This window comes from Anas acuta, chromosome 5 (genome assembly GCF_963932015.1).
Source record: "Anas acuta chromosome 5, bAnaAcu1.1, whole genome shotgun sequence".
Lineage (NCBI taxonomy): Eukaryota > Metazoa > Chordata > Aves > Anseriformes > Anatidae > Anas > Anas acuta.
In genome coordinates, this window is record NC_088983.1 from 10,136,223 (window position 1) to 10,162,492 (window position 26,270).

A 26,270-nucleotide genomic window follows, 5' to 3' on the forward strand; every position below is an offset into this window, starting at 1 on the left:
TAAGAAATATTTCACAAAGTACCTAGGAAACCTTTTTTTTCCATGTATAAAATACATTATGGTCTCAAAGTCTAAAGCATTCCAAAAAAGTAATACATAATTTACTGATATAGAGTAATTTCAATCGGAAAAAGAAATAGTTTGTCATTTTTAAAGACCTTATAAGCATTTCCTGAGGCAAAAACAAATAGAAATCCATCAGTGGGTAATGCCTTCTCAATATGTGCACAAATTTTACAGCTGTTAATATTGATTTGTAGGAAAGGTTTAAGACGTTGATATGCTATGGAAAGAGAACTGCAGCAAAATGCTGCACTAAGTTTCCAAACTGATTTATCACCTGCTGAAGCAGCTCAGTTGCTCTGACCAAAAAGCACCCTGAGATCTACATCAGTTTAACTCACTTGGGCTAGATTTTTTCTGGATTCTGAGACAGAATTGAGCATTATGGGTGTCTACAAGGACTTTTCCAACCAAAAACTCAAATTCAGTGCATTGCTGGTATCAGATCCTACTATATTTCTACCAGTCAGTATGCTTAGGTTGCTGAATGAGGCTGCTGGTCATTAGCTACATGGCACCGATTGTTACCGATTCTTTATGACACTACAGGACGTCAAGCTAGATCAATAAAAATCACTACTGTAACAGCACTCATATGATCCTGATTAAAGTTGGCTACTGCCAGCTTCCATGAGGAGGTGCACTTATATGAGCACCACCTGCAAAAGCAACAAGGAAAGGCACCAGAGAGCAGAAAAAAGGACTCAGCACTTGTACATCCACCTTTGCATGGCACAGTCAGAGGCATCTGCCTTGGCACAGTATGTGAGCAGGAGCCTCTTCTGAACCACTCTCCCCATCAGTTTGCTATCATTTAGTGAATCTACATGTGCTCCCTAAAATTACATTCTAAAACTACTACCACAGAGCAACATGACAATTTTGTGATTAGCTGGCAGCAGTAACGTAGGATTTGCTTGCATCTTGCATATGCACCCTTCTGCTCTGCCCCCAGGCCCCACCTTTGGATAACCTAATGCACATCCAGCAATCCTCATTAATTCACAAGCACTATTCTCCCCTCCAGGCCTATTCCCTTGTTTCCAAATGGGAGCCCCAGCCCACCTCACTGAAATTTTTCTCACCAGCTCCCAGCAGCAGAGCTCCTCCTCTCCTCTGACCTCCTCTCTCCATTCTTTCCCAGCCTGCGCAAAAATTTCTCACTTGATCCTCAGAAAAGCAGCCTCACTCCTCCCAATCCACCCATATACCCTCCTAATCTGGCTATCCTGGTGCCGTGCTTGCCACCAACTCTGCTGAGGAAGGAACATCCCCTATCTGCCAGCAGCCATCTGCAGCCTCCTCCCTCGCAGGGAGGCTGCCGTCGCCCCGGGGCACACGGCGCCTCTCCTGCCCTCTCCGCCGCAGCACCTGTGTCACACCTGCAGCTTTGAAGTGAAATAAATGACAAGTAGCTGCTGTCACAGCGATACAAGCGCACAAGTGCATGCAGGCAGTCCTGGCTTCGAGCTCCCCCTGAACCACCTCTCCCTCTCAGTTGGAGGTGCTGTGAAATTCCCCCATCCTGAGAGACTCAGCAGCACACTAGCGGCCACCTGGCTGCCTTCCCCTTCCTTCCTTACCTGTTGATCGTTTCTTGGGAGACTTCAGGCTCCTCATCCGGCCTGGTGACGACATCCCACTTTCACTCATGGAGTCGTGTGCCGAGGAGGCACTGCCAGTGGCCTCGCTGTCCCGAATCATGCTCTCGTAGCCGCTGCTGCCACCACTGTGGTAAAAGAGCGCCGTCCTCCCCATGGCTGGTGGCAGCTCCCCGCTTAGGACGCTGCTGTTGTCACTACCGTGCCCGCTGCTGTACCGCTGAGGCCGCCGGGGTGCCGTTATCTTGCTGTAGGGAGACGGCAGCACCGGGATCTGCGACTTCTCGTCGCTGAGGTTAATGCCGCTGTCGTTGCCGCTGTCAGAGTCGGTGGAGCCTCGGAAGTGGCCCGCTTTGACAGAGCCGCCTGACACCAGCTCGTTCACACGGCTGTTGGCCGCCCTCATGGCCTGCTTGGTCCCCATGATGGTCCCTCGGCCAGGTTTGCCACTGACGGGCTGCACAGAGCGGGGGGCTGCCTTCCCACCGGGGGCCACACCAGAGCCCTTCCCTGTGGGCTGCGCCAGGGACTTCACGGAGGAGCTGAGAGACTTGGACCCGCTGGCGGAGAGGCCCCGGTTTTTATTCCCACTGGCTTGGACCTTCTGGTTAGCTGTGGGTTTTGCCTGGCTGTTTTTTCCAGGTGCAGGGGTGGTGAAGGGTGGTGGTAAAGCCACACCAGAGGCAACAGGGGGGACGCCCAGCCTAGGGACAGAGCGTCCTGTCCGGCTGTTACCGGCATTCCCATTTTCCCTCACCACATTTGCTTTGGATCCGACTGATGTCAGGCTGTCACATCTCTCCAGGGACATGTGGCTTCCATAGCGGTGCACGGCTTCACTCTTTGACGCCTTCGCCTTCAAGCTTGATGTCATCTTAGGCAAAGAGTGGTCACCCTTCAGGTTCATTCTACTGCTGGCACTTTCACTGAAGTAAGACCCAGCTTTCAAACGCAAATCCATTTCATCCTCAGCCTTTGGCGTGGCAGCTCTGGCAAAATCCAAGCTGGTGGCTTTTCCCCCACCATTTCCCAGAGCGACAGGTTTCTGCTCCAGGCTTGATTTGCGTACAGGAGGTGTTGGAGGCGTCGGGCCACCAGGCCTGGGCAACAAGCTTGACTTCTGTGGCACGCTCTTCTTTCCCAGTGAAGATTTCAAGCTGCCAGTGGCCATGGAAGCATCCGAATTCCCTCGGGTGATCGCCTCCGGCAAACTACTGTTAGCATGCGATACTGGCATCACTCCCAGTGTAGTGGCGCCTCTCTTCAGCTGTGGCATCTTCATCAAAGCTTCTGACTTCTTTGCAGCTCCACTGGAGGATTTGCAGGCCATTTCACAACCATCTACAACCCTCTGCGAACAGGCAAGCATAGTCTGTGACTTCGTTGGCCCAGATGCTGCACCAAAATACTGGGCAGCTTTTCCTGGCTGCTTCTCAGTACCAAATGTGTGAGATTTTGGAGACAGCAATACATCTGCAGGTTTTGTTTCCATCTGATTATCTGTGCGCAACAGCCAGGGATCTTCGAATATGCAATGTGGATTCTGCAGCTCTTTATAGCTGAGGACAGTATTATTGTGGATTGGAGACGAGGTAGTTTTTGTTTTCCTAGGAAGACTAGAATGTATTGTTTCTATTACAGCTGTATCGCGAGAATTACCACATTTTATTTTTACAGGCTGATCAGTGACACAAAAAGCACTTTTAATCTGAGATGCTTTGGTAGTTTCAGAGGTTTGAGGGCTTTTGCCAAAGCCTGAGGACAGCTTGCTAGAATTCATGCTTTCACTGTCCAGTTCAGAGAAGCAAAATCCACTGTCATTCAGAGCGCTTTTTAAGGGGACAGATGAATTGGGTGAATCCAAGTTGAATGGTTCCTCAGACTTGTTACAGCTGTAAGATGACTGAGCAACAAAACTGTCACTGGACTGAGCTCCATCACTTTCAACTGTACAGATGCTGACTTCACTGAGCCATGAACTGATGGAGGAACGTCTGCTGCTGGTAAAGGGATCCTTAGCAAAGGGCACAACAATATCAATATTTACACCAGTAGAAGTTTCCTGTGAGGTATAAGCATCAAACTCATCGTTTATGCTGCTGATAATACTAACGGGCCTCGAACCTGATGCGAGAGCCTGAAGGGAGCAGTCACTGTTAAAGCTAATGATACTCGAAGGTCTTCCATTATCCATAATCCCGCTGATGGACAGTTCTTCCACCACAGTGAAAACAAGTTCATCCTCTCCATTCAGCTCAACAGGCTGCTGCAAAGTCACCGTGGTGGTTAGTATATCCCGATCAAAACATTTACCTCTGAACGCTGACCGGAAACTGTGTACCTCTATAGCACCTGACTGATTCTGGGCATTGCTACCAACCAGAAATGTACTTCCTTGGGGGTTCTGCTCAGGCTTGTTTGCCATCTGTTTGCTCATTCCCACAGGAGGAGTGCGAACTGCATTGCTATTGTCCAGCTCTGAACTCTGAGCACTGGGGCCCAGCACCTGCTCTTTCTGCTGTGGAGGTGGGGGTGCTGGGCTCGGCAAGGGTCTCTTCGCATACAAGGACTTTTCTTTAGTGACACAGTCAGCTGCAGCTTTATTCTGCTCCAGATTCCTTGAAGGGCTACACCTTGAGGACTGCAGGGAATCGGTGATTGTCTCTCTCTCTCCCTCCAGTACTGTTATTTTGCTGTCAGCTCTGCTCTGTGGCTTGGAAAGCTCTGTTTTCAAGTGAGGTGTGTTCTTCTCATGACAATTACTATTGCCACCCTTTGGTGCAACAGTCTGGAAAGGAAGGTTATGTCCTTTTTTTGGAGATGCAGTTTCTTGTGGAACTGGTTTCTTAAATCCTCCAGAAGGAGGAGATATTTTTTCCTTTATCAGTTTAGATTGTGCGTTTTCTGTACCTCCAGGCAATGGACTACAATTGGATGCAACAGAGATTTCTCCACAAGCAAATCTGATGGGTTCCTCACTTCCATCAATGCACTCTAACCTTTCTTGCAGTTCAGCAAAAGTGTTGCATTTAAAATGGTCCTTGTCAGAACTCCTACCAGTAGCAGAATTATCTTTATTTCTCTTCTTGTTCAGGGATGGGATTATGGGAACAAACTCCGGAGGACCTTCATTATCTGTCAATTCCCTGTCAGACAAAGCTGCACCATTGGGACCAACGTAGATGACAGTATCACAGGACTGTTCACTGCTAGAAGAATAATCAGGATCACTAGATATGCTCAGGACAGGAAGGTCAGGGTCAAGGGCAACAGTTCGTGGGTGGAATGGTCGGAGATGGGGAGGTCTTCGGACATGTCCTTCTTCACATGAACTCTCTCCTCCAGACGAGCTGGATGCATACTGCAAATGATCAAAAAGGGGAAAAATTATTAACATGAATTGATATATAGGTATATATACATGCATGTTATTGATAAAAAGGGTAGGTTTGCTATATAGTCTATGCTCTGTGTGTACAATCACAATTACATCTAGTGGAAAAATACTACAGCGTGAATTAAAGTAACAAGGTCATGCTACATAGATTTTACTGAATTCGGAGTAATCTATCACACCTTTTCAGATAGTTTACATTAAATATTATACGTTGTCTTTCTTCTCAACAGTTTTCTGTTTCTTATTGTTTTTTTAACTAACACAAATTGAAGCTTTTGAGATAGTTCCGCATACAAGCAAAGAAAGAATACGTTTGGAACAAAAAGAAAGGGAATTTCAGGATTAAGGATTGAGGGTGGGATAATGGCTTGGTGCCAAGTCATTTGTCAGTTCCTCTCCTGAGCTTTTATGCATTTTTTATTATTTCTTACCGCCAAGAAATCCCACGTTCCCCCACCGAGAGGCAAGGAAAACTCATTTTCAGATGAATTAATTGCAGCTTGTTTGTGCACCAACCTTGGATTTCTTCTTTCTCATTCGGTGGATTCGTGATGCGAGCTGAATGGTGGTGAGAGTTTCTGCATAATTGGCTGGGGAGTCAGAAATATGCGCAATCATAGTAGTTCTGCAGTTGATGTTCCCAAGTGATTCCCTCAACAACATTGTCAACTTGTTGTCCCTGTGTAACAATTGAGAACATCAGAATGGTTTAAAGAAATAATTTTTTTTTTTTTTTTTTTTTCAGATTTTTACACCACAAGTTGTGCTTTCATTCTCATAAGATGTATGCAACTACGGTACATGCTAATAAGAAATTTCTCTTATTATTTGACCATACTTAAAATGTGTCTAAACACACACATACAAAGATAACAAGCATTTTGACAATTTATTTGCCTGTGTATTTGTAGTATAAGTCATTTTATTTGTTACTTGACACAACTGTAAAACGATTGATAACTAGTTTAGTTATTTCAGGTCTACTACCCAAGCAGCTCATGATTGCTTTATTTTTACCTGAGCAGACTTTGCATCTGAATATATAAGCTCTGTAAGCTATGTGCAAATAATTTTGATAAGAAAAAAAAAGTCAACAGAAACAGTATGAAAATCCTTAACAAATAACATTAGATATCAGATACATATTATCAGTGCCATCTTAACTAATCTAGTTTCCATTCTGTCTGCTGTGCTCTGCTCTGACATAGCAAATGGGAAGCTAAATTTCTCTCTGAAGACTTTCTTGATGATGCAATCATCAGCTATGGAAAGCAAAGCCGACAAGACAAGTTACATTTTGTCCTCCATGGGTCCCCAACACATGTACCCAAGGCTCCCTGGAGGCTGTTTCCATCACAACTCCGAGCTGGCTCAGTATGTGGGAACTACCATCATGTTTATGCTCACCAAATCACAGTAGGTGACAAAGTTGAAGATCTGTCCTTCCCTATTCTAACCCATCTATCCTGTACTCCATGCACAAATGTAGCAACTAGCCTGAGGAAGTTATCTACTTTCTGCTGAATAGAGAAAGAAAGAACACCTGTTTAAGATGCAACACTAGATAAATAAGTGAAATGACATGATTGATAATGAAGGGACAATGTTATAAAGACAAGTAGCAATTAAATTTAAGGATAGAAGGCCAACTTCTGGTAGGGATGTTTACATTGTGGATCTTGTCTTTGGGCGGGGCTCTTGACAGGTGTGTTTAACATAACATTATTTTCAAGTACACTCAACAAAGCAATATGCATAACTGTTCACTTCTGCTAAACAACTGTGCCACATGGTGCTTATCTTTTTTTCTCAATTTCATTATCATTTCTAAATTTGGTAAAAGGAGACAAAATTCTACAAAATTTTGTTGGAAGTGTTTACTGTTTCTGTCCAGCTAGCTGAGATAGGGCTAAATCCAAGACCCAGAAAACAGCAGACAGAGAAGAAAAAACATTTTCACCATTTCTCCCTGCACTTTTCAACAATCAAATCATCTTAACCATAAACCCAAATTAAATATATGCCAATAACCATACAATTTTTGGTCACTTAAGTAAGAATTTCATGTTACTATGTGACCCCTAAACATTCTGTGTACGTATACACACACACACAGGTAGATAAATAGATATATCTGCAATATGTAAGAGACCTTAGAAGACAGATCTCTCTCTGACAAAACTTCCTTTAATATCATCTTAGGTAAAGAGTGAATTGTTGATGCAATGTAATTTATTGTTAAGGTAACACCAGCCACAAATTTACGCTAATACATGCAATAATTCACTTACTTATATGGCACATGCTTAGCACCATTAATTAAGGCCAAAATTACATTGCCCAGGGCAGAGAGAGACAAACACAGAGAGCCTCCTCCATCTCGGCTCTTGCTCAGCACTTTTTCACAGCTTCCTAGATCAATGAGATGCAAACGGCTGCGTCCTCCAGACACTAAAACAAAAAGGGGAAAACCAGTTGTACATCATGTGCTTGCATGAGCTTAAGCCAGACTGGGTATTCAAAACATATTCAAATGAAGAAAATAATGAATACAGCACGGGATAATGATAACATTAAATATTAATAGTGAGGAAACCAGGTATTAGCTACAGCTACTGAAGTTATAGGTAGACTGGCTTGAGGGTTCATTTCACTTTTTCTTTTTAAGCTTATTGCAAATTATTGTTAAATCAACCCAAACTGAAGTAATTTAAAAATAAAGAACATGGTGAGAAGATTCATACTTCCTCCTTTGCCACTCTTCTCCATGCGATACTGGTATATGTGAAGAGTAAAGAGCATGTGTGAATTTCTCCTATCTTCTTCCTCACATTCAGGTTTGCTGGTACTTCTGGCAGCAAGTGCAGCATCAAGGAAAAATGCAGCTTTCTCTGCTGTCGGGGCCCTTAGCTCACTTTGGTTTTGAAGCTGGAATATAAACAAGAGAATAGCTAATTTTCACAAGAGGTTTTGTGTTTTTTTTTTTTAACCTGAACTGGATAAATCTCTTGAGAACTTGAACAAAACAAATATTTACACCATGGGAGCAGACCTTATAGATTAAAACCAAAAATTTGTTTTTACTGTCTTAAAAAATTTCATAATTGTTGTCATACAAATTGTTGTCAGATAAAAAGAAATACAGTTTATGGAAGTCAGACTCAGAAAATTTATGTTGTGATATCCATTATACCTGTGTTCCACATATTGGATCTTCTCTCAGATAAACTCCAGGAGATTGGCCATCCTGAAGGCTGCCACTGGCTACTTCAGCTAACAAATCCTTAAGGTTTTCATCTTTGCCACTGATCTCCACAGCAGATACTCTAATAGAGAAACGTGTCCCAGTTTTTTCTTTACGTTCATTGATTAATTTGAAGAGCCAAGAAATTGCACAGGGGATGATACCAAGGCTTTGTGTGGAACTATCTTTCCCAATCATGGTAAAAGATTTTCCTATAATGAAAAGACAAATGTGAACTTAATTCACCATTCTTGTACAAGACACTTTTTCTTCGTATTATTACTGCACATTATATGCAATGCCATGTGCTACATAGATAATGGGAAATAACGTGCAAAAATGCAAAGTATTCAATTATTAATCCATTACTATTTATTCAATTATTTTTGCCATTTTTGTAATTCAGACCCACAGCAAATTAAATTTTAAAAACATCTCTGATCTTTTGATTTTCATCACAATGCACCTATATATAAACTCGCTCTTGAATAAGCTAATCTGATGTTACATTTTACTTTTTCAAATTAAAACTTACAATCCCAGTGTAGAAATAAACCATGATAAGTTTGCAAAGCTAATTAAAAAGAAATTCTAATCTATTCATATACTCCAGGTTTATTGTTCCAGGAGCTGACAGCATGTAATTACCAGACTGACATAGTAATTAACTGTAACGAATTTGGGAGCTCACCAAGCTTGACATGACCAAAGCAAAATATGCAACCATCTGCACCATTCACAACAGACTGGATTACTTCTGCTACTGTTCCAGAGCATACCTCAGCCTGAAAGAAAGATTAGAGACAAATAAGTAAAAGCATATACTGCTATGGTTTTTTTTTGTTTGATTTTTTTTCTTATAACTCCTCTTCTGTATGAAATGAATGGCTCAATATTTTTGAGCCACAATATTCTCCTTATTTTTATGTCATCAGTCCTATTATTTTAGTAACTACGCTATCTTTAAAAAAATAATAAGATCTGCTGCTACTGCCTAAAATAGTTTTCAATTCTATTAAACCAATTCTCTTGGAATATTGATTCTATGACTAACGTAGCAAACTGAATGCTATCCAACCAGGCTTCCTGCTGGTATAATAGCTTAGCCAAGGCTATTCAGCAATAGTAGCAACTTCACTGAAATTAAGCTACTCAATAGTGCTCACAGGAATTAAAAAAACATTCATACTGGAGAAAATAAGTTAAGATCCCTGAATAAGATTTCATAGCATCACATTTTCCTTTTCCAGGGGAAACAGCAGCATCAATAAAGAAAACTTGCTGAAATACTTGGGTGTACTGAAACCAGTTTATCCACATCAGTGAAGGTCTCAAACATACAATGTGATGATCTATTAGGTATGGCAACTGTGTGGGGCAGTGCTGTGTGTGTGTGGTGTGCATTAAATATGTAACTACAGTGAAATGATAAGGCTCCGTTTGCAGGTGCACAGCAGTGAGCTTGCCTTGAGCAACAACGCTTGCATATAAGTGGTTGGCTGGCCAACGCCACCCAGAATCACCACAAACAGGCCACCCAAAAAGTCCACAACGAGCACCTGAAAAAGCCTAGACCAAACCATGTGTCAACAATCCAGAAGGCTGGTGCCAAAACCAGTACAGAAGGTGGCTGTGACTGGCAAGCCCACTTTGCAGCAGGGCTAGCAATGGGAGTTTTAGCATCTGTAAGAAAAAGCCACTAAGTTTTAGACTAATGTTGAGATCACTATTGTGAGGGGCATGCACCATCAGTACCACAATCAAGATAAATTTATCAGTCAAAAACAGAGAATAAGCAAACTGGAAAAGGCAAGGAAAATAACTACTCCCTGACTACTTTGGTATAATAGTACCACAGGGTTAGCTGTATCTCTTCCCTTAACAGCAGTTTTCAGCAGTTAATGCTAAGGACATGCTCCTTGCTCACTGAAAACAGGGGAGAAGGACATTCTTTGTGACATCAAGTGGGTTAAAACCTAGTTGGAGTGAAAAGTGAACTTCAAATTGGCTGTGTGTCTTTCACTAACACAATAAAAATGCAAAAATATTTAGTCAGTAAATCCATCTCCCTAGCTTTAACTCCTTAATTTTATATCTTGGCTAAAATGAAAATGTAAGACTTTACCCACCTGTGTATTCATTACTGTGTTTTCTTCTATGCATTAAGGCAACTCATTTTAACATAAATCCCCAGAAAAAGACAGTACTCTTAAGGCATATCAAACACAGTGGCCATAAGAATCATCAAATCATTTAGGTTGGAAAAGACCTGTAAATTCATCAAATCCAATCGCTAACCTAGCCAAGTCTACCACTAAACCATGTCTCTAAGCACTGCATCTACGCATCTTTTGAACACCTCCAGGGATGGTGACTGAGCCACTTCCCTGGGCAGCCTGTTCCAATGCCTCACAACCTTTTCAGTGAAGAAATTCAGTGAAGACTCAGGAGTTTTATGCAAGTGATTTCAATACCTGTGAAGCATCCTGGGGGAAAACTGCATCAAAGGCAAACATCTTTGGAACAGCAACAACACCTCTCCTATGACCTATGTTGGAAGGCCCACTTGCTGCTGGATCATAAAGAGTGATTTGCTTTTTTCGTGGATCCACCTTTAGGAAGGACATGGATTCAGATGTTTCATGTGCTCCTTGAGAAGGACAAATTCTTACCATCACTTTCACCTGCAAAAGTTCATAAGAAATTGACAACTTTAGTTCCCAGCTAAACAGATGCAAAGCATTCCTCCCAAACCTGCTCCCCCTCCCAAGACATGATCATTTATAATATTTAGGCGTGTCAGGACAACCGTGGGACAAAATCAGAGCCAGATTTTCCAGACTGGTTTCCACCCTGGGGTCTGCACTGAATTAGCTTTTAAAGGTGCACTTTGTCCTTTCTGTTGACTCTGTTCCAATTTCAACATTTCTATTTCTAAATGTCTGATCAGCAGGTATAATCCACTGTAGGTGTAATACCATGCCTAAAGAAAAGGAAACTCTGGTCTCCTACCTTCCATGTACTTAATGTGACCAAAAGTACAAATTGATCAATTCCAAAATCCATGGGAATAACACAAAGCTGAGAGAGCTAGTGCATTCAAACTAAATCTGGAAACTTTCAATTCCACTTTCATGTTCCCCTAATAAACAGGTGCCTCTCTTATAGCTTTCCCAGGCAGATGCCTTTATGCTGTTATTGCTAGGTAGTTTGGTGGTTAGTTGAAGATTTAATGGCAGTTTCAAAGAAGGGAAGGGAAAAAAAAGCATTAGGAGGTCCAAAATCTTGAAAAGAAACTGCTCACAAAGTACATTTTATTCCTACACATGGCATTTTAAGACATCATTTTTAGACAGCTCAGACATGTTGGCTGTGATTTCCCAAGCAGCTTATGGGAGCCAAGTGACCGGGTCTCACTCAAGTTCAGCAAAGGCTGCACACCTGCTTCTTTTAAGCTTCCTGGAAATCATATTCTTATTTTGAAAAAATGTGAAATACTGCCTCACACCCACTTATGGCCATTTATCCTTATGAAATGCTCCCAGGTCAGAACCAGTGTGTTTTACACACCTGGCGCTGCAGCAAATGACTATTACAGGAGCAGTGAATCACTCTGCCGATCGTCAATTCTGCACTGCCCAGTAGATCACACGTAGAGGAAAGCAATGTTCAGCCAGAGCGACTCTCCCTGGCCAGTAAAAAAAAGTTTCAAAAACAGGCTGAACAACAGCATTAGGTCCTTATCTAACTACCACATGTTCTCCAACACCAGAATTAAACGTAGTTTTGCTGGGTGAAGAGCCTCCGTGGCTGTAATGCACCTCAGGCAGCAGAGCTGGAGCAATTCGCACTCTTCAGAGCACCCATCAGGACGTGCCTCTTCTGCAATGCAACTACTGACCCTAATGAAGTACAGTCCTCCTTTTACAGTGCTTGCTTCTGACTTGGAAGGGCAGTGACAGATAGCAACCCCCCCCTCCTTCTGCAAATCCACCAGGTGAACCCTCCAAGCAGAGCACGCTGATCACAGTTGCTGATCTAAGGCCAACCTCTAGCATGGAGGTGGATGTTGCATGGGGACGCTGGGTTAGAGAACATACACTGCTAACAGAGATGTTTTCTCCTGTTTTTCTAACTTGTTACTGCTAATTTAACCTTAAATCTGCCAGAACAATTTATCTCTACATTCTGAGAGTATTATTTCACTAGAATGGTGTGCATTTATGCTGCCACATTTTTTGTCTTCACAAGAAATGCGCTTTGCAGTCAACATCTCCCCATCAGTCCTGCATCCAGAGAAATAATAGCAAAGAAAGAAATGAAGCTGAAAAATTGCTTCAGCAAAGCACAAGAGGGAAATGCACTCCTCCCAGCATTGCAACAAACAAATTGCAACAACCTGGAGCAGGCTGAGCCAGCCTCTAAGACTGCCCTTCATACCAGACAAAACGAGGTGATAGCTTGCACACCTGCACCCAGAGGGTCCAAGTGAAATGGAGTGCCCAGACCAGGATGATTCACAGCACTAAACACCGTGCTGAACTGTCCCTGTCTTTATCAACTAGAGATGGCAAGTAACTTGAACGTTTTCATTTAATTTCCTCAGCTGTTCCATTTTTATGGATCCTCCTTTCTGGGGGGTTAAGTTGCGCGCAGGCATCCCCTGCACAGTCATGCAGGGGTATGGCTGAACATCATCACAGAAAGTATTTTCAGGAAGGGGGCTATAAAAGCTTTTCCCCAACATTTTTTTCAAACAAAGGGCTTAAGAAACAACTGACCCACCCAGTAAACACTGCAGGAGGCTCCACCATAGGTAGCAGCAAATTCTTCCACCTACCGACTCAAGCAGTCCCCCCTTCTTTTCTTTTCACTTTTATACTGATATGAATATGAAAACGTAGTCCCAGAAAATAATTGAACCTTAGAATAAATGAAACAGCTGCTTCAAAAGCACCGTGCATCAGAGGTGACAGACTCAAGGCTGTTTCCCCATAAAAGCTCCAAGAAGCCAGCTTTGTGTATTAGCCTGTTAGCTCAACCTTGACATGCTACCGAGGTGCTCAGAAAAATAACTACCCTCAGGAAAAAAGAAGGAAAAATAAATACATACATACAAATGCCCACTTCTGAGTCACTTGATTAAAAATAATTTTAATATATATGCTATTTAAAAAAATAAATCCCTAAACAATCCTTTTTCTTTTACACTTATTATTAGATTCTAGAAGCCAGAGCTTGGCTAAGAAGAAAATTGGTCTCCTCCTGACCTAAACAGCAAGTTTCCTCCATCAGTGTTGCTCCTCCTAACAAAAAGGTGACTTTACCCCCAGAAAAACCTTGTGTGCTAAATCAGCTTTTTGAGACCATCTCTCTGAAGCAGAAAGGTACTAAAATCTCTTTTCAAAGGGTATCAGATCCCAACTCTTAATGGGCCTCAAGGGTCATCTTCATTTTCACAGAGAAAATGAGCTTTCAAGACAAATGGGAGGGGGCAAGAAAAGAGCAGCTTGAGGGAGTTCCTCTTCTGGTGTTTTGTGTATAAATGCTGATTTGCAGAGTAGAAAAACAGATTTCAAATTTAGTTTCCTTGCCCTCTAAATCCACCTACAAGTGATGGCTTAATGTTTAAAGCTACCTATCAGAAATTGTAGGGTTATAATGTGTCACTCTTTTTCACAATGCTGAGCTGCTGAGCTAGGCACTGACTTCACTCAGAAATGAACTAAAAATGCTCATGTAAGTACCAACAAGAATAAAGCTTACTCAAACCTACCGCTTTGCAAAAGCAGAAGCTAAAGTGCAGGCAGGTCCCACATGCAGGCACATGCTTCTCAATATGTAGAAGAAAGATATTTTTATTATTCTAGCCCTCCTTTGTTCCAGGAACAATCTTAATTGCCAGGTTTGTATTCTCAGCTCTGAAGTTAAACCCAGTACTTTTCTGTGTTGGGATAGGAGGAACACAGCAGAAAAAGCTGAGTATTGTACAGCCAGCATGCTTCCTGCCTTAAGGATCAACTTAACTGCACCTTCTCCTGGGTCTCTTCATCTATTTTTAATACAAAAGGCGTGCTCACTTGCAGAGATAGCAACTGGCAGTGCAGAAAATCACCCAGACACAAAGGTTTTTAGTGAGGGAAGGACTCAAGAAAACACACGAACCTGTAAACCTTAAAATAACTTTGGCCCGTGACTAGACAGCATAACAGCAGTAGCTGTACTACACTCAAATGCTTTTGTTTGCTTATGGAATGAATGACTAGAAATAAATGCAATAACGAGAATTTCAGGCCCACTCAGAATTACATCCTCTGTGGGCAGTTACGCAGCAGTGTGGCCAGTTCTGGTGCTCAGCTCCAACTGCAGCAGTACCAGCTACCAGTAACACTTGTAGGAAGTGAAGAAACCTTCAGAGAAGCAATTTAGAGGAGCACAAATGAAGAAAGGGAAACGTAAGATGTCTGAAAGAAAACAAAGAGGAGACATAGAAGGAATGGGACAGGGAGAGGAAAAACAAAAAAAAAAGAAACAACAAAAAAACAATACAAATGAGGTGATTCCAGAAAAGCAATCTCAGGCTCAGGGCATCTCTGCCCTGACCACTATTCAGACTCTGCAAGGAGAGGTAAGATCACAAATCTGTCCTGTGATGTGTACAACACAACTTTTCCTGTTATAACTGTGCATTTTTAGTAACTCCTTGTAATTTTTTTTTCTGTATTTCTTCTTCAGTGTCACAGACAGATGCTGAGTAAGAAAAAAGAATTACAGGGAAAAAGTTCATAAGGGTTACAAGGATTTATACATACATATTCGGAGACACTGAATACTGGATAGAGGCTCAATTTTAATGAGCACATTGATAGGAAAAGAGGACAGGTTTGTATCAGTTTAATTTTTGCAAATAAAAATAAAAAACATTATGGTACATGCACATTATTAACATTTTTCTCAGTGCCTGAAGACAACCTAAATCATGCGATTCACTGAAGTATCTCAGTAATTAACTGACTCTAATCTTGGGAGTTTTGTACACTGGGGGTTAACACTCAAATGAACTTTCCAAATTCATATTTCCGCAGGAACCAGGAGGTCAGCAGAATTGCTGAAGGAAATCCTATTAAAATTAAAAGTGTTTGGAAAAGAAGATGGTAAACACATCCTGAATATGCTGATAAAATACAAAGAATTTAATAAATAAATATGTGCGCATGGAATTTGGAAAAGCCCTGGAAATGGGTGGCATAAGGTCACAGGCCCACCCACCCAGCACAACAATGGGCGTAATTTAAACCAACACTGGCAAGGATGGAAGAAAGATTCATAGCAATCAAGGATTTTTTTTTTATTTTTTTTTTTAAGTCTATCTGTCAACCTGCAGTGGAAGTCAGGGAAAAGAAAGGCTATAAAAGCAAATACTTGCAAGCTAGAATTCACTTTCTCCAGCCATGTAAGGGCAAATCACGTAAATGGATGCTCATACAAGTTATACCACTGTTTTATGCATGCATAAAGAATGTTAGGGGAGACAAACTGAAAAAGGGTAGATTTCTCAAAAAAATAATTTGCAGTCAGAGAGAGGGGAAAAAATAGTTATATGAAGGACAATGGCTACGACTAAACTCCATACAGTTTTAGAAATGGCTGATGAGGAGAATGACACACCAGAGAATGACAGATCCATGTAGCACACTCAAATCCTACTAATCTGTGGGAATCCTGAGCCAAAACTCTAGACCTTGACATCTTTGACCCTTTTTAAAGTCAAATATACATGCACCTTTAACAATTCTGAACTAAACACTGACACTTCTCAGAAACTGAGGAACACACATCCTGGACAATACAAGCCCTTCCGCCTCTTAGAGGCCATTGCTATTGTTTACCCCATTTCACACCTAGGGGTTTCCAAGGGGAGACCTTCTGCCCCATCCCCATGTGACGATGGCTTTTCCCATGCTGCGACCTCCTCCAGGAGCACTGGATACCCCTCTTCGTGCGGACTGGGGACTTCCAGACCTCCCCCCACATATTGAACCAGCTGGAGCTGAAGAGAGCAGGATGAGGGAGTGACAGCAGGACTGCTTAAGATAGTGCAAAACATCAAGGATATGTCAGTGTCAAAAAGCAGGTTTGGGAAAAGTAAAAGACAGACCAAAAAGCCGTGAAAACCAAATTTCAAGGCAACTCTCTGACAGCAAGACATGAATGTGAAACTGATGGCCAGAGGCAAGCTAGCACTTTTTTTTCTAATACAGCCCTTATATTTTGGATATGCTGAATTGAATGGAGCTACAGTAAAGCCACGCGTCAATGAACACAAAACTCCTCAAAGACCAGTGAGGCAAGCGTCATCTCAGAAGAAATCACATCCAAGTCTGAATTTTTAGAGAAAAGAGCCAGTGATAAAAGAGAGAATGACACAATCCTACACAATTTTAGACAGAAACAGCCAAGAGACTAAGACAGTCAGGTTCACATTGATTATTGCCCTGTAATCAAGAGAGATGGAAGGGCTATCAACACTGACACCAGAGAAAGGGGAAGGACTATATCACACTTGAAACAAAGAACCAGATGATGTGGATTCTGTTCCTAAGACTGTCACAGACCTCTACTATATGTTTTAAAGGATTAATACAAAAACTACTGCATACATCAAAAAGTTCATCATTTGTCTTTCATTGGAGCAAATACTCTACACAGTTTAATTTGGGGCAGACACGTAGACAAAAAAGACCACTTACTCATTAAGTAATGACTAGACTCCATGGCATTTTGAACACTGAGGAAATTAAGACCCTGACCCAGCCAAGTACGTTAGCACAGGCATAACTGTAACATATGGTACATCCTTAGAAATGAATGGATGTGTAGTGCTCATGTGTTTATAGTGATGCTTTGTTAGCATTCAATGCTTATGCAGTCGTCAAGTTTCAAATTAAACAGAATGAAAAGGAAAAAACAGAAGGAATGTATTAAAAAGCATATAAAATTTTAAAATACATGAGCTCAAGCTTTTTTTCCCCAAAAAGTAAGCTCAGACTTTGTCTGTATTTTGGGAAAGCGCCGGCACTATAGGGGAGTCCATTCCATAAATGCTGGTCATATTCTACATTACAGTATCATAATCCCTAAATGAACAAGCAATTTGGTCTTTAGCAATAAATGTCATTATATCAAATTTGAATAGACACTAAATATTCCCTTGAAACACACATTTTTGACAGGCAACGTGTAGCCAGGAAGTTAATTTTGTCCAATGTTCACAAAATGGCGTATAACAGCAGGTTAATTACATAACTATGCTTAGACATCCACCATCCTGAATTAAGAATTCTCAGCAAGAAATTACAAAGAATTCATATTCAGTTGAATGCCATTTTCCAATGAAATCACTTGTTTTTCAACTACAATGTAAATCAAATTACAAAAGTCCTAGTTCAGAGCCAATATTTTTCATGGATTTAATTGTAACTGACAGATATATAACCCTTGCTAAATTGGTTTACTGTGGGTAGTTCTTACAAGCCTTTCATATACTGCCACTACCAGTGGATGGCAAATTTATATGCAAAATTGCTACGCTAGCATAGACCATTTAGCTCCCCTGGGAGAGCCAAAAAAAAAAATCACTTCTATATTGTACTCTATTAAAGAAGAATTGATTCTCCACTCCCAGGAGACATGAAGAAAAGTATTTTATTTTTAAAACGTGAAAACAAAATAGAAGAAATTGTTTATTTTAATCTGATCTTTCACATTTTTTTGTTTAAGTAGTTCAGTGAATTTCAGCAGGAAGGTATGCACCTTGTCCTACACAGGTCTATATACATGGATCGCAGAGTACTTAGTATGATACGTGATTTATATCAGACATAACACTCTAGTCATTAGGAAACAAGCAGCAATAAAGATGACAAAATTAAGTACCTATTTGTTATCCATCATCAAACCATTCTAAGAACCAGTGAATGGGACATATAGCACACTTAAGAAAACTCTACATGATCAGTAAATCATATTAGCAGTACCTTAGCTCTGGCTTGGTAAAGCATAAATGAAACTAAATGTCTAAAACACACAAATGGAGACCAATATGTATATACCTGTCCAAGAAACACGTCTGACAACTCAGGTTCTCTTTAAATGCTCCACTTCAATTGTCTCACACAGGAGGCTTCTGTCATTCTAACAAAAAAAATTGACAGGATCCTTGAAAGAGACAAGCACTTAAAGCTGCTGTTGTAAGTGATGCAGTATTATAAAGAATGAGCTGAATAGAACTACAGAAAAAACATTTTGCATGAAAAAGGCTTCCTACCATGCTAAAGAAAAATAGCAAATTAGAATGCTACACAGCAGCCACTGTAAAAAGGATGTCTTTTTTAATACCACAATATGATAAATTATCTTAAGTAGCACATTAATGTCAGAAATTGAGCATAATCTAACTTCTTTCCAGTGACAATATTAAATGGCTTTCAGACGTCTTTCCTACTATTCTGACATTAAATTTAATAACACCCAGAGAGACCACAAAAATGATTCAGTTACAAGAATCATACTGTACTGGATCATTGCCTTTTAAGTAGGATTCAGCTAAATGATTTGGACTCTGATGTTTTTGGCACATTCAAGACAAAGGTATGAAATTTGCTATGTAACATTTATTAGTAGTGAGCATAATTCCTCTCAGTATTCAGTTTGTATTGGTAGTAGGATTTTTGTACATGTGTGAGGGTTTGATTAAGGTTGATCATACAAAACACGGGTGCCAGAAAGACCCACAGATCCAAACTTTATTTATTTTAAACTTTTTTCTGCTTGGTGTTCCTGAATGCAGAAAAATCCTTCAAGTACCTGGAAGAGTACATAGTCTTTTGCACTCTTAGTAAAGAAAACTATGCAAAAGGTTAATTAAAGATTCGAATCGCTGGACAAATCCGTACACTCCTGATTAAATTATGATAAGGGAAAAAATGGTATTTATGAAATGTAAAAGAAATTAATAAGACATTTACTACTCACCTTCCAAAGACAGTACTTGAAACAATGAGAAATTAGAAATTGCAAAAGATACACATAGGATGTCTGCTGTAGTAAGTCACTAACAACAAAAATTAATAGCACTATTTCATCACAGCAGAACCGTATGATATGCATGGAGATGATGGTAGATAACGAACAATTCTAGACCTTGGGCTCACATCAGTAATTGTGTTCAAGTGGAAGTTCTGGCCATCACAGTCTTTTCACATTCCTGCCTCCTCCAGCAGTTCTGACAATACATAGTTACTGCCTGCTATAGTCATATAGCAAGAAAAAGCAAGAATTCAAATCACTTCCTTCCCCTGAACACCCACTGAGCTCACAAGTTAAGACAGGGTCCCACAAACAGTGACAGGACCTGTCAGCCAGACTGGTTCCAAATTACAACAGAAACCACCAAGGTAGTCCTGATGCTGCCTATGCTCAGTACAGTGACTTCCTTAGATTCGACTGTCCTCTACTTCGGATCAGAATAGCTTTTCTTCATGTGTTTAACTCTGAAACCAATGAAAAGGACTTAATGTATGGGTTCTCCACTGAACCTGTGCTTTGGCCATAAAGAAGTTTCTTTATCAGGATAAGCAAATAGTCATGGTAGGGCAGATTTTAAAGTGCACATCAAATAAGGAACTTAAAATTCCAGATACAAATGATGATGTTTGGTGAAGTTTTTTTATTTGTTTTGTTTTTGTTTTTAAAAAAAAAAAAAAAAAGTTTAGGTCCAGGCCTATACTGGCAGCAAAGCTGCTCCTGCCTGCAGAGGAAGAGCTCTCCTCTGAGAAGGTTCTCTAGAGATATTAACATGGGAGAGGAGTGGCAGTCTTCAAGTTTCTTCAGTTTTTACCATCCTTTATTAAACTTCTTGAGATTTATTATGGTAAGGAAGAAAGCCAGTAAAGGTAAACACAATCAGTGACTTACTGAAATGATATGGGCATGAAGAGGAACACATCTTTGTATCACGTACTGTTAAGAGACCCTTTACAACTAAAGATGCTTATTCTTCTTGCCTCCTGGACACTCAGTAAAGCATTTCTTCAGAAGCTGAGACTCACGGTAACAAACATAATTCTGTAGCTTCCATGATGGCTGGTAAAATGGGTTACTGTCATGCCTGATTTCCTCACAACTTACCATTTGTGCACGCGGAGTTAGAGCTGCTTTTCCTTCTGCTAATTAGCATTAAACTTCATCTGCCTCTTTATCATCTCAATAATTCCAGTACCATGAGATGACTTTTTACAAGTCTTCAGAGTCAGATTTAGCTTTGACTAGTGTGAATAGGTAGCTACACCACCTCACTCAAATCATTTAGGAAGACACCAAACAGCATGGATCTTCGTATGACACAGCTAACTTTGCTCCAGTGTGGAATCCGACCTTTTGTTTCCTACTAGTTAATAACATGACAGCTTAGGGTTTTCTAAGAAATCTAGGTCAGGGCACTTGTCAAAAGCTTCTTCAAAACCCAAATACACTCAATCAACCAGACCACCCTTATTCAAATGCTCACTGTCTCTTCTACAGAACTCTAGCATATGTGTTCTGGCTACAAATGCTCCCCAGACTGATCCCTAATTTATCACATTAATCCCTACCTGCTAATTTTGATCCTTATTATTGCTTCAACCACTTTGCCTGGGTGCCCAGCCTGAAAGTCAGGGTTACTGGGTTATGCTTCCAGATTCCCTCTCGAGCCTTTTTTTTCCATTTTGGCCCTGAAGTGACATCACGTTTTCCACACACTGTTTCTGTGCCTCTTAAAATGTGTTGAATACCAGCTAAAAGACAACCTTGAGCACCAGTGGTGAGGGGTAGTTAAAAATGACCACGGCCATGGATATATAGAAAGCCAATCATATTGGACATTATAAATATTTCAGCATGGACTCATGCATGCACTTAGATCTACAAAAGAAATGGGACTACCTAGAGTGTGTTGTAACAGCAGAAGTCAGTCTTTGTAGGATCTTGGCCTTACTCATTAGTTCCCTCTTAATATAAATAGCATTTCCACACAGTTGACATATCATTCACCACTTCAACTTGTCATGAAGGAAACTACACTACCCCCACTGAAGTATCACTGACATTTCATGGGTTTCTAGTTTGTTTCCATTTTTCATCCTCATGTCACTTATACTTTTCTCCTTAAATTTTGTCTCCTCCCTTTACAATAAAAAAAGGTGCATTTCTCTATGGTATCTTGTCCTGTTGCAAAAGAAGCTACAAAAAGGCCATTAAAACTTGTCAAGCCATCTGTACTCAGAGAAATCAGCCCCGCAAAGAATAAGGACTGGTCTTCAGTGTGTCATTCTCAGGTCAGTAGGACGAAGTTGTGCAGCCCATCAGTATGGCTACATTATCGCTATACAGCAGATACCAGCAAGGAACCAGGCTTCCACATCAAAAAACATGAAAGACAAAACAGCAGAAAGCTGGGAGGTGAAGAAGGAAAACACTGCCTCACCAGCTGTTTGACCCACTGTAACCACACATTAATAACAGGGACAGGCACACTGCTGATCTGGGAACAATCACACAAACCAAGGAAAGAGCCAGCCACAGCCACAGATGCTGCAGTAGGAAAAATTGACTCCAGAATCCAGCACTGCTTCTATCCCCTATGCGTATCTTGTACGTACAACTGGACAGGCTGCTCTACCAACGGCACTGGGAGTCACGTCAATTGACAGGGATCGAGTGCACCCTCAGCAAGTTTGCAGATGACACCAAGCTGAGCGATGCAGTCAATACACCAGAAGGACAGGATGCCATCCAAAGGGATCTGGACAAGCTAGATAACTGGGCCCATGTAAACCTAATGAGGTTCAACAAGTCCAAGTGCAAGGTGCTGCACCTGGGCTGGGGCAATCCTGGACATGAGCACAGACTGGGAGAACTCATTAAGAGCAGCCCTGCAGAGAAGGGCTTGGGGGTTTTGGTGGACAATAGGCTCAACATGAGCAAGCAGTGAGTGCTTGCAGCCCAGAAGGCCAACTGCATCCTGGGCTGTATCAACAGAGGGGTGGAGAACCTCCCCTATGAAGACAGGCTGAGAGAGCTGGAGACCTTATAGCAGCCTTTCAGTACTTAAAGGGAGCTTATAAAAAAGAGAGTGGGTTTTTACGTGAGCAGACAGTGATATAACAAATGGGAATGGTTTTAAACTAAAAGAGGGAAGATATAAATTAGACGTTAGGAAGAAAGTCTTCAGAGGATGGTGAGGCACTGGCACAGGCTGCCCAGAGAAGCTGTGGATCCCCCAGGGCAGGGAAGGTGGAACTGGATGATTTTCAAAGTCCCTTGTAACCAAAGCTGTTCTACAAATCATTGAAAAATATAAGGAAAAAGAAAACCAAAAGGAGTGTAAAGTGAAAAGCTGTTAGAAGAGGAGGGACCAAAAAGTAACATTTAAAAAAAAAAAAAAGCTACACCGTTGGAGTTATTTTATGGGTAAACACTGTAATTTATCAAGTTGCAAAAGATAAATGGGTAAAGACAGATGTTTAAGAGGTATTGCACATTTTAAACTATGGGTTAGAGGGGTTAGAGAAGATGACTTATTACCTTATATTTTGAGGAGCATTACAAGTAACTAGCAGACCCCGTCACCACTGCATGCTCTAAATCTTAACTCAAGAACCAAAGGGCTGATGCTATTAGCAGAGAGCTCTTATCTCCAGCACAGCACTTCACAGCACTGTGCAAGGGTTTTCCAAATGGTGGCCAAAAAGTATGTGCTGAGAAGTCCACAGCTAGAACTCTGGGCCCAAAACAAACAGCACCTTCAATAATGATTTCAGCTTACACAGCAAAGACATCTGAGGGTCAGACAACTGCCTGGTGATCCATAAAAGTCACCCACACTGCCAGCACACCATATGTGGACATATATAGATATATATATCCCATAATGAAGGAGAAGATCACACAATTGAGCAGGTGGGCATATCCCTGGTCTGTGGGTTGGCACAAGTTCCTGACATGCTCCTCTGCATTCTGATGGAGCTTTCCCCTTTGAAAGCCCTCTTCTGTGTTCACTGATGAAAAAGGTAGGTAGACCACACAACCCAAGGCATATAATCTCCTACCATCTGGGATTATTCACTTGATCTTCACTAGACTTTTTTGATCTGTTTGAAGACACCAGATAAACCTGATTTTTCTACGTGGCACAAGTCATGTTAATAAATTCCACTGACCACCCTCGAAGCATAGGAAAAAAGCTGAAGTCCCTTGTTTACACATAGCTGTAGGCACGAGTGTGATGAAGTACAGAGACAGTTCTGTGACCTGCCAACACAGGGAGATATTAGCATGCTTTAAAGGTCTTCCTAAGCCAAAGAGTTTAGGAAGCCTCAGAAATGCACTGCTCCGTCATTCCTCATGCCATAGCTAAGTGCTAAACCCTGGGGAAAAGAGGCAGGCACAAGTAGGCTCTGCCAAAATATACACACAGAAAGGATGTTCCTTAGCAAACTCTTCTTCCACTTGAAAACCTGTACATTACTGTCATGTTTGCTGCATTCCACCATTTAATACTGTACCCTTTTTTCTAACACACTTTTAAACACAGGAGCAGAAAATACATTTGCATCAGTACTTCTACCTGCTTAAAGATAGCATCAATTACAGCTTTGTTTTCTATTTATCACAAACTCATTGGCTTAAGAGAATACGGAGTATTCTCTGGGAGCAACAGTGTCAGTTGCAAGTGTTTAGGCTGATGATCTCTATGTTAATGCTGATTTATATGGTTAGCCAAGGTGCATATTTTAGCTTTCCTGTGCACATTAGGTACTTCAATTCTATCTTCAAATGCTAATCTCTTGTAACCTATGTAAATAAGTATCCAGACTCTGTCATGTGGGTGATTAAACAGTTATAAATATGAATAAAGATCTAAGTAATTAGGTTGTGTTTTAATTAATCTTAAATAAAATTAGCACAAATGTTACAGTTTGAAAGGTGCTGGATTTCCCAAGCTGGAGAGATGCCTATTTCTCTCCTGTTACTTGATTTCTACAGAATTACTTCTGGTTTACACTGACATGTGAAGCACAGGGAAACCAAGCACCCTTGGCTATCTCCTTAATCCAAAGCAAACAGACGGCACCAGCAGCTGAGCCTTGCCAGTAACAGAGACTACTGACAAAGGTGACACCTGTATGCACATTGGTTTTGGACCAATGAAGTCAAATTCTGTCTCTAACTTTAACATAGGAAAGGACAAAGCAACCTTTGTTGATATTGCTGTCAGTGATGTTAACTAGCTTCAATGAAGCCAACGTGTATGCACTGAATCTGCTCTGAGACTGCAAACATTTTCCAAAGTCAACAAGTTACAGCTCTTAGGCACATTCAGATGGATGTGCCTCTCTCTATATCCCAAGACCATTCTCTTGAGCTTATCCAACCCTGTTCTAGGCTGAAATCTTCCAGCCCCATTAAAATTACTCTATAAAGCTATTAAAAAAAAATGACATCCAAAATTACCTTTCCAATGCCAGGGTTGTCCTTGATTTTGGACACAGCTCTCAGAAGGCATGGTGGTGCTGGGGGAGGACAGAGCTGCAGGATGCCACTAAAGTTAGTAGCATAAATAGAGAAGTCGTGTGTGTGTGGCAGGGGTGGATGGTATTTCTTTCTCTTCGAAGACAGGTTAAGCTTCTGTGCTGCTCTGTATAAAAGTAATAGCAAGAAAGGACAATGTTACTAGGTGTTAATGGCAATCTGGACCAGACAAACAGATGTTCATTGGCATCATTGACTGTTTAACAAATCAAGTCATTGTGTTCTAACCTTATTTCATAAGGAAAACACATCAGGAGACTAATAGAAGGAAATGTGGGTAGAAAAACACAGGCAAATTATTCAGTTAATTTTTCCCTCAACAGAGGTTCAATTATAATCTAACTTTCCCCTCTTCCCCCCAACAGCTTAACAGCTGAATCCTAAAATACTAAAATCTCACTGACATCATAAAAAGCTGAAATAATCCCCTTGTCACTGGCAGGACTGCATGGATCTTACTGGTGATAACATTACAAAAGTGATGCTTTGTACGCTACGAGTTACTCAAGACACAGAATGACACTCCAAGTCAGCTGAGCCTAAGATGCTATCTTGTTGGCTGCACTGAAAATCCTTAGATAACAGAGAATTTCGTTCAAGACAGATTGGTTTTTCCTCCTCAATTCCATTCTTCCACATTAAAAGGGAAAGCTATTACAGAGACAAGCTTTAATGTTCTAAATGATAATGATCCTGCTTTTGAAATGCAGAATTTCAAAACATAAAAGATGAAGAAGGAAAAATTAAAACATGCAATTAAAATTGTAACGTTATTCCATACGATTAAGAATCGAAACAAAATCATTTTTTTCTGCTGTTCCCCACCAGCAACACCAAAAATAGCAAGAAACAAAATCAAAACCTGGACTCTGCATCAAAACCTGCATGGGACAAAACTCCCTGCAGAGTTGCATGGAACAGATATTTGTGTTAGTGACACTCACTGGGATACTGAGGATGGCAGTAATGGAGAAATCTCAGCTCTGTCAAAGCCAAGGAGAGTTTTGTCACCTGAATGTATGTGATTTGACCCTGAGACTGACAGTAGATAGACCACCCTCAGACATATATCATAAAAGAATCCAACATGTTATCTTACAGCATTACTTTGAATGACTGTTAAGTCAGCAAAAATGCAAAGTGTTATATTACTGGTACCTGTGGGTGACCTGAGACCATGCCACTGATGCCAACAGGTCTTCAGTGGGGGCAAAGCACTGCTCTAGCCCATGCTTGCAATATAAAAGCCTTTGCCTTTGGATAAATCAGTTTAGAAGTATATGACCAAAGAAGTCTCTTTATACAATGGCTACTTCGTATTTTCATCATGCCT

General features: G+C 41.0%; 1 protein-coding gene across 3 annotated transcripts in view; it reads right to left on the minus strand.

Moving 5' to 3' along the window:
* Positions 1–26,270, minus strand: part of KIF26A (kinesin family member 26A) — a 99,464-nt gene that overhangs the window by 5,031 nt on the left and 68,163 nt on the right. For all 3 annotated transcript variants that reach the window (XM_068682617.1, XM_068682619.1, XM_068682620.1), the window contains 8 exons: positions 24,860–25,043; positions 10,780–10,989; positions 8,997–9,090; positions 8,255–8,517; positions 7,806–7,989; positions 7,353–7,512; positions 5,578–5,740; positions 1,647–5,025 (listed from right to left, as the gene is read on the minus strand). In XM_068682617.1, the coding sequence (XP_068538718.1) occupies positions 1,647–5,025; positions 5,578–5,740; positions 7,353–7,512; positions 7,806–7,989; positions 8,255–8,517; positions 8,997–9,090; positions 10,780–10,989; positions 24,860–25,043 (4,637 nt within the window). The remainder of the gene's footprint in view (positions 1–1,646; positions 5,026–5,577; positions 5,741–7,352; positions 7,513–7,805; positions 7,990–8,254; positions 8,518–8,996; positions 9,091–10,779; positions 10,990–24,859; positions 25,044–26,270) is intronic.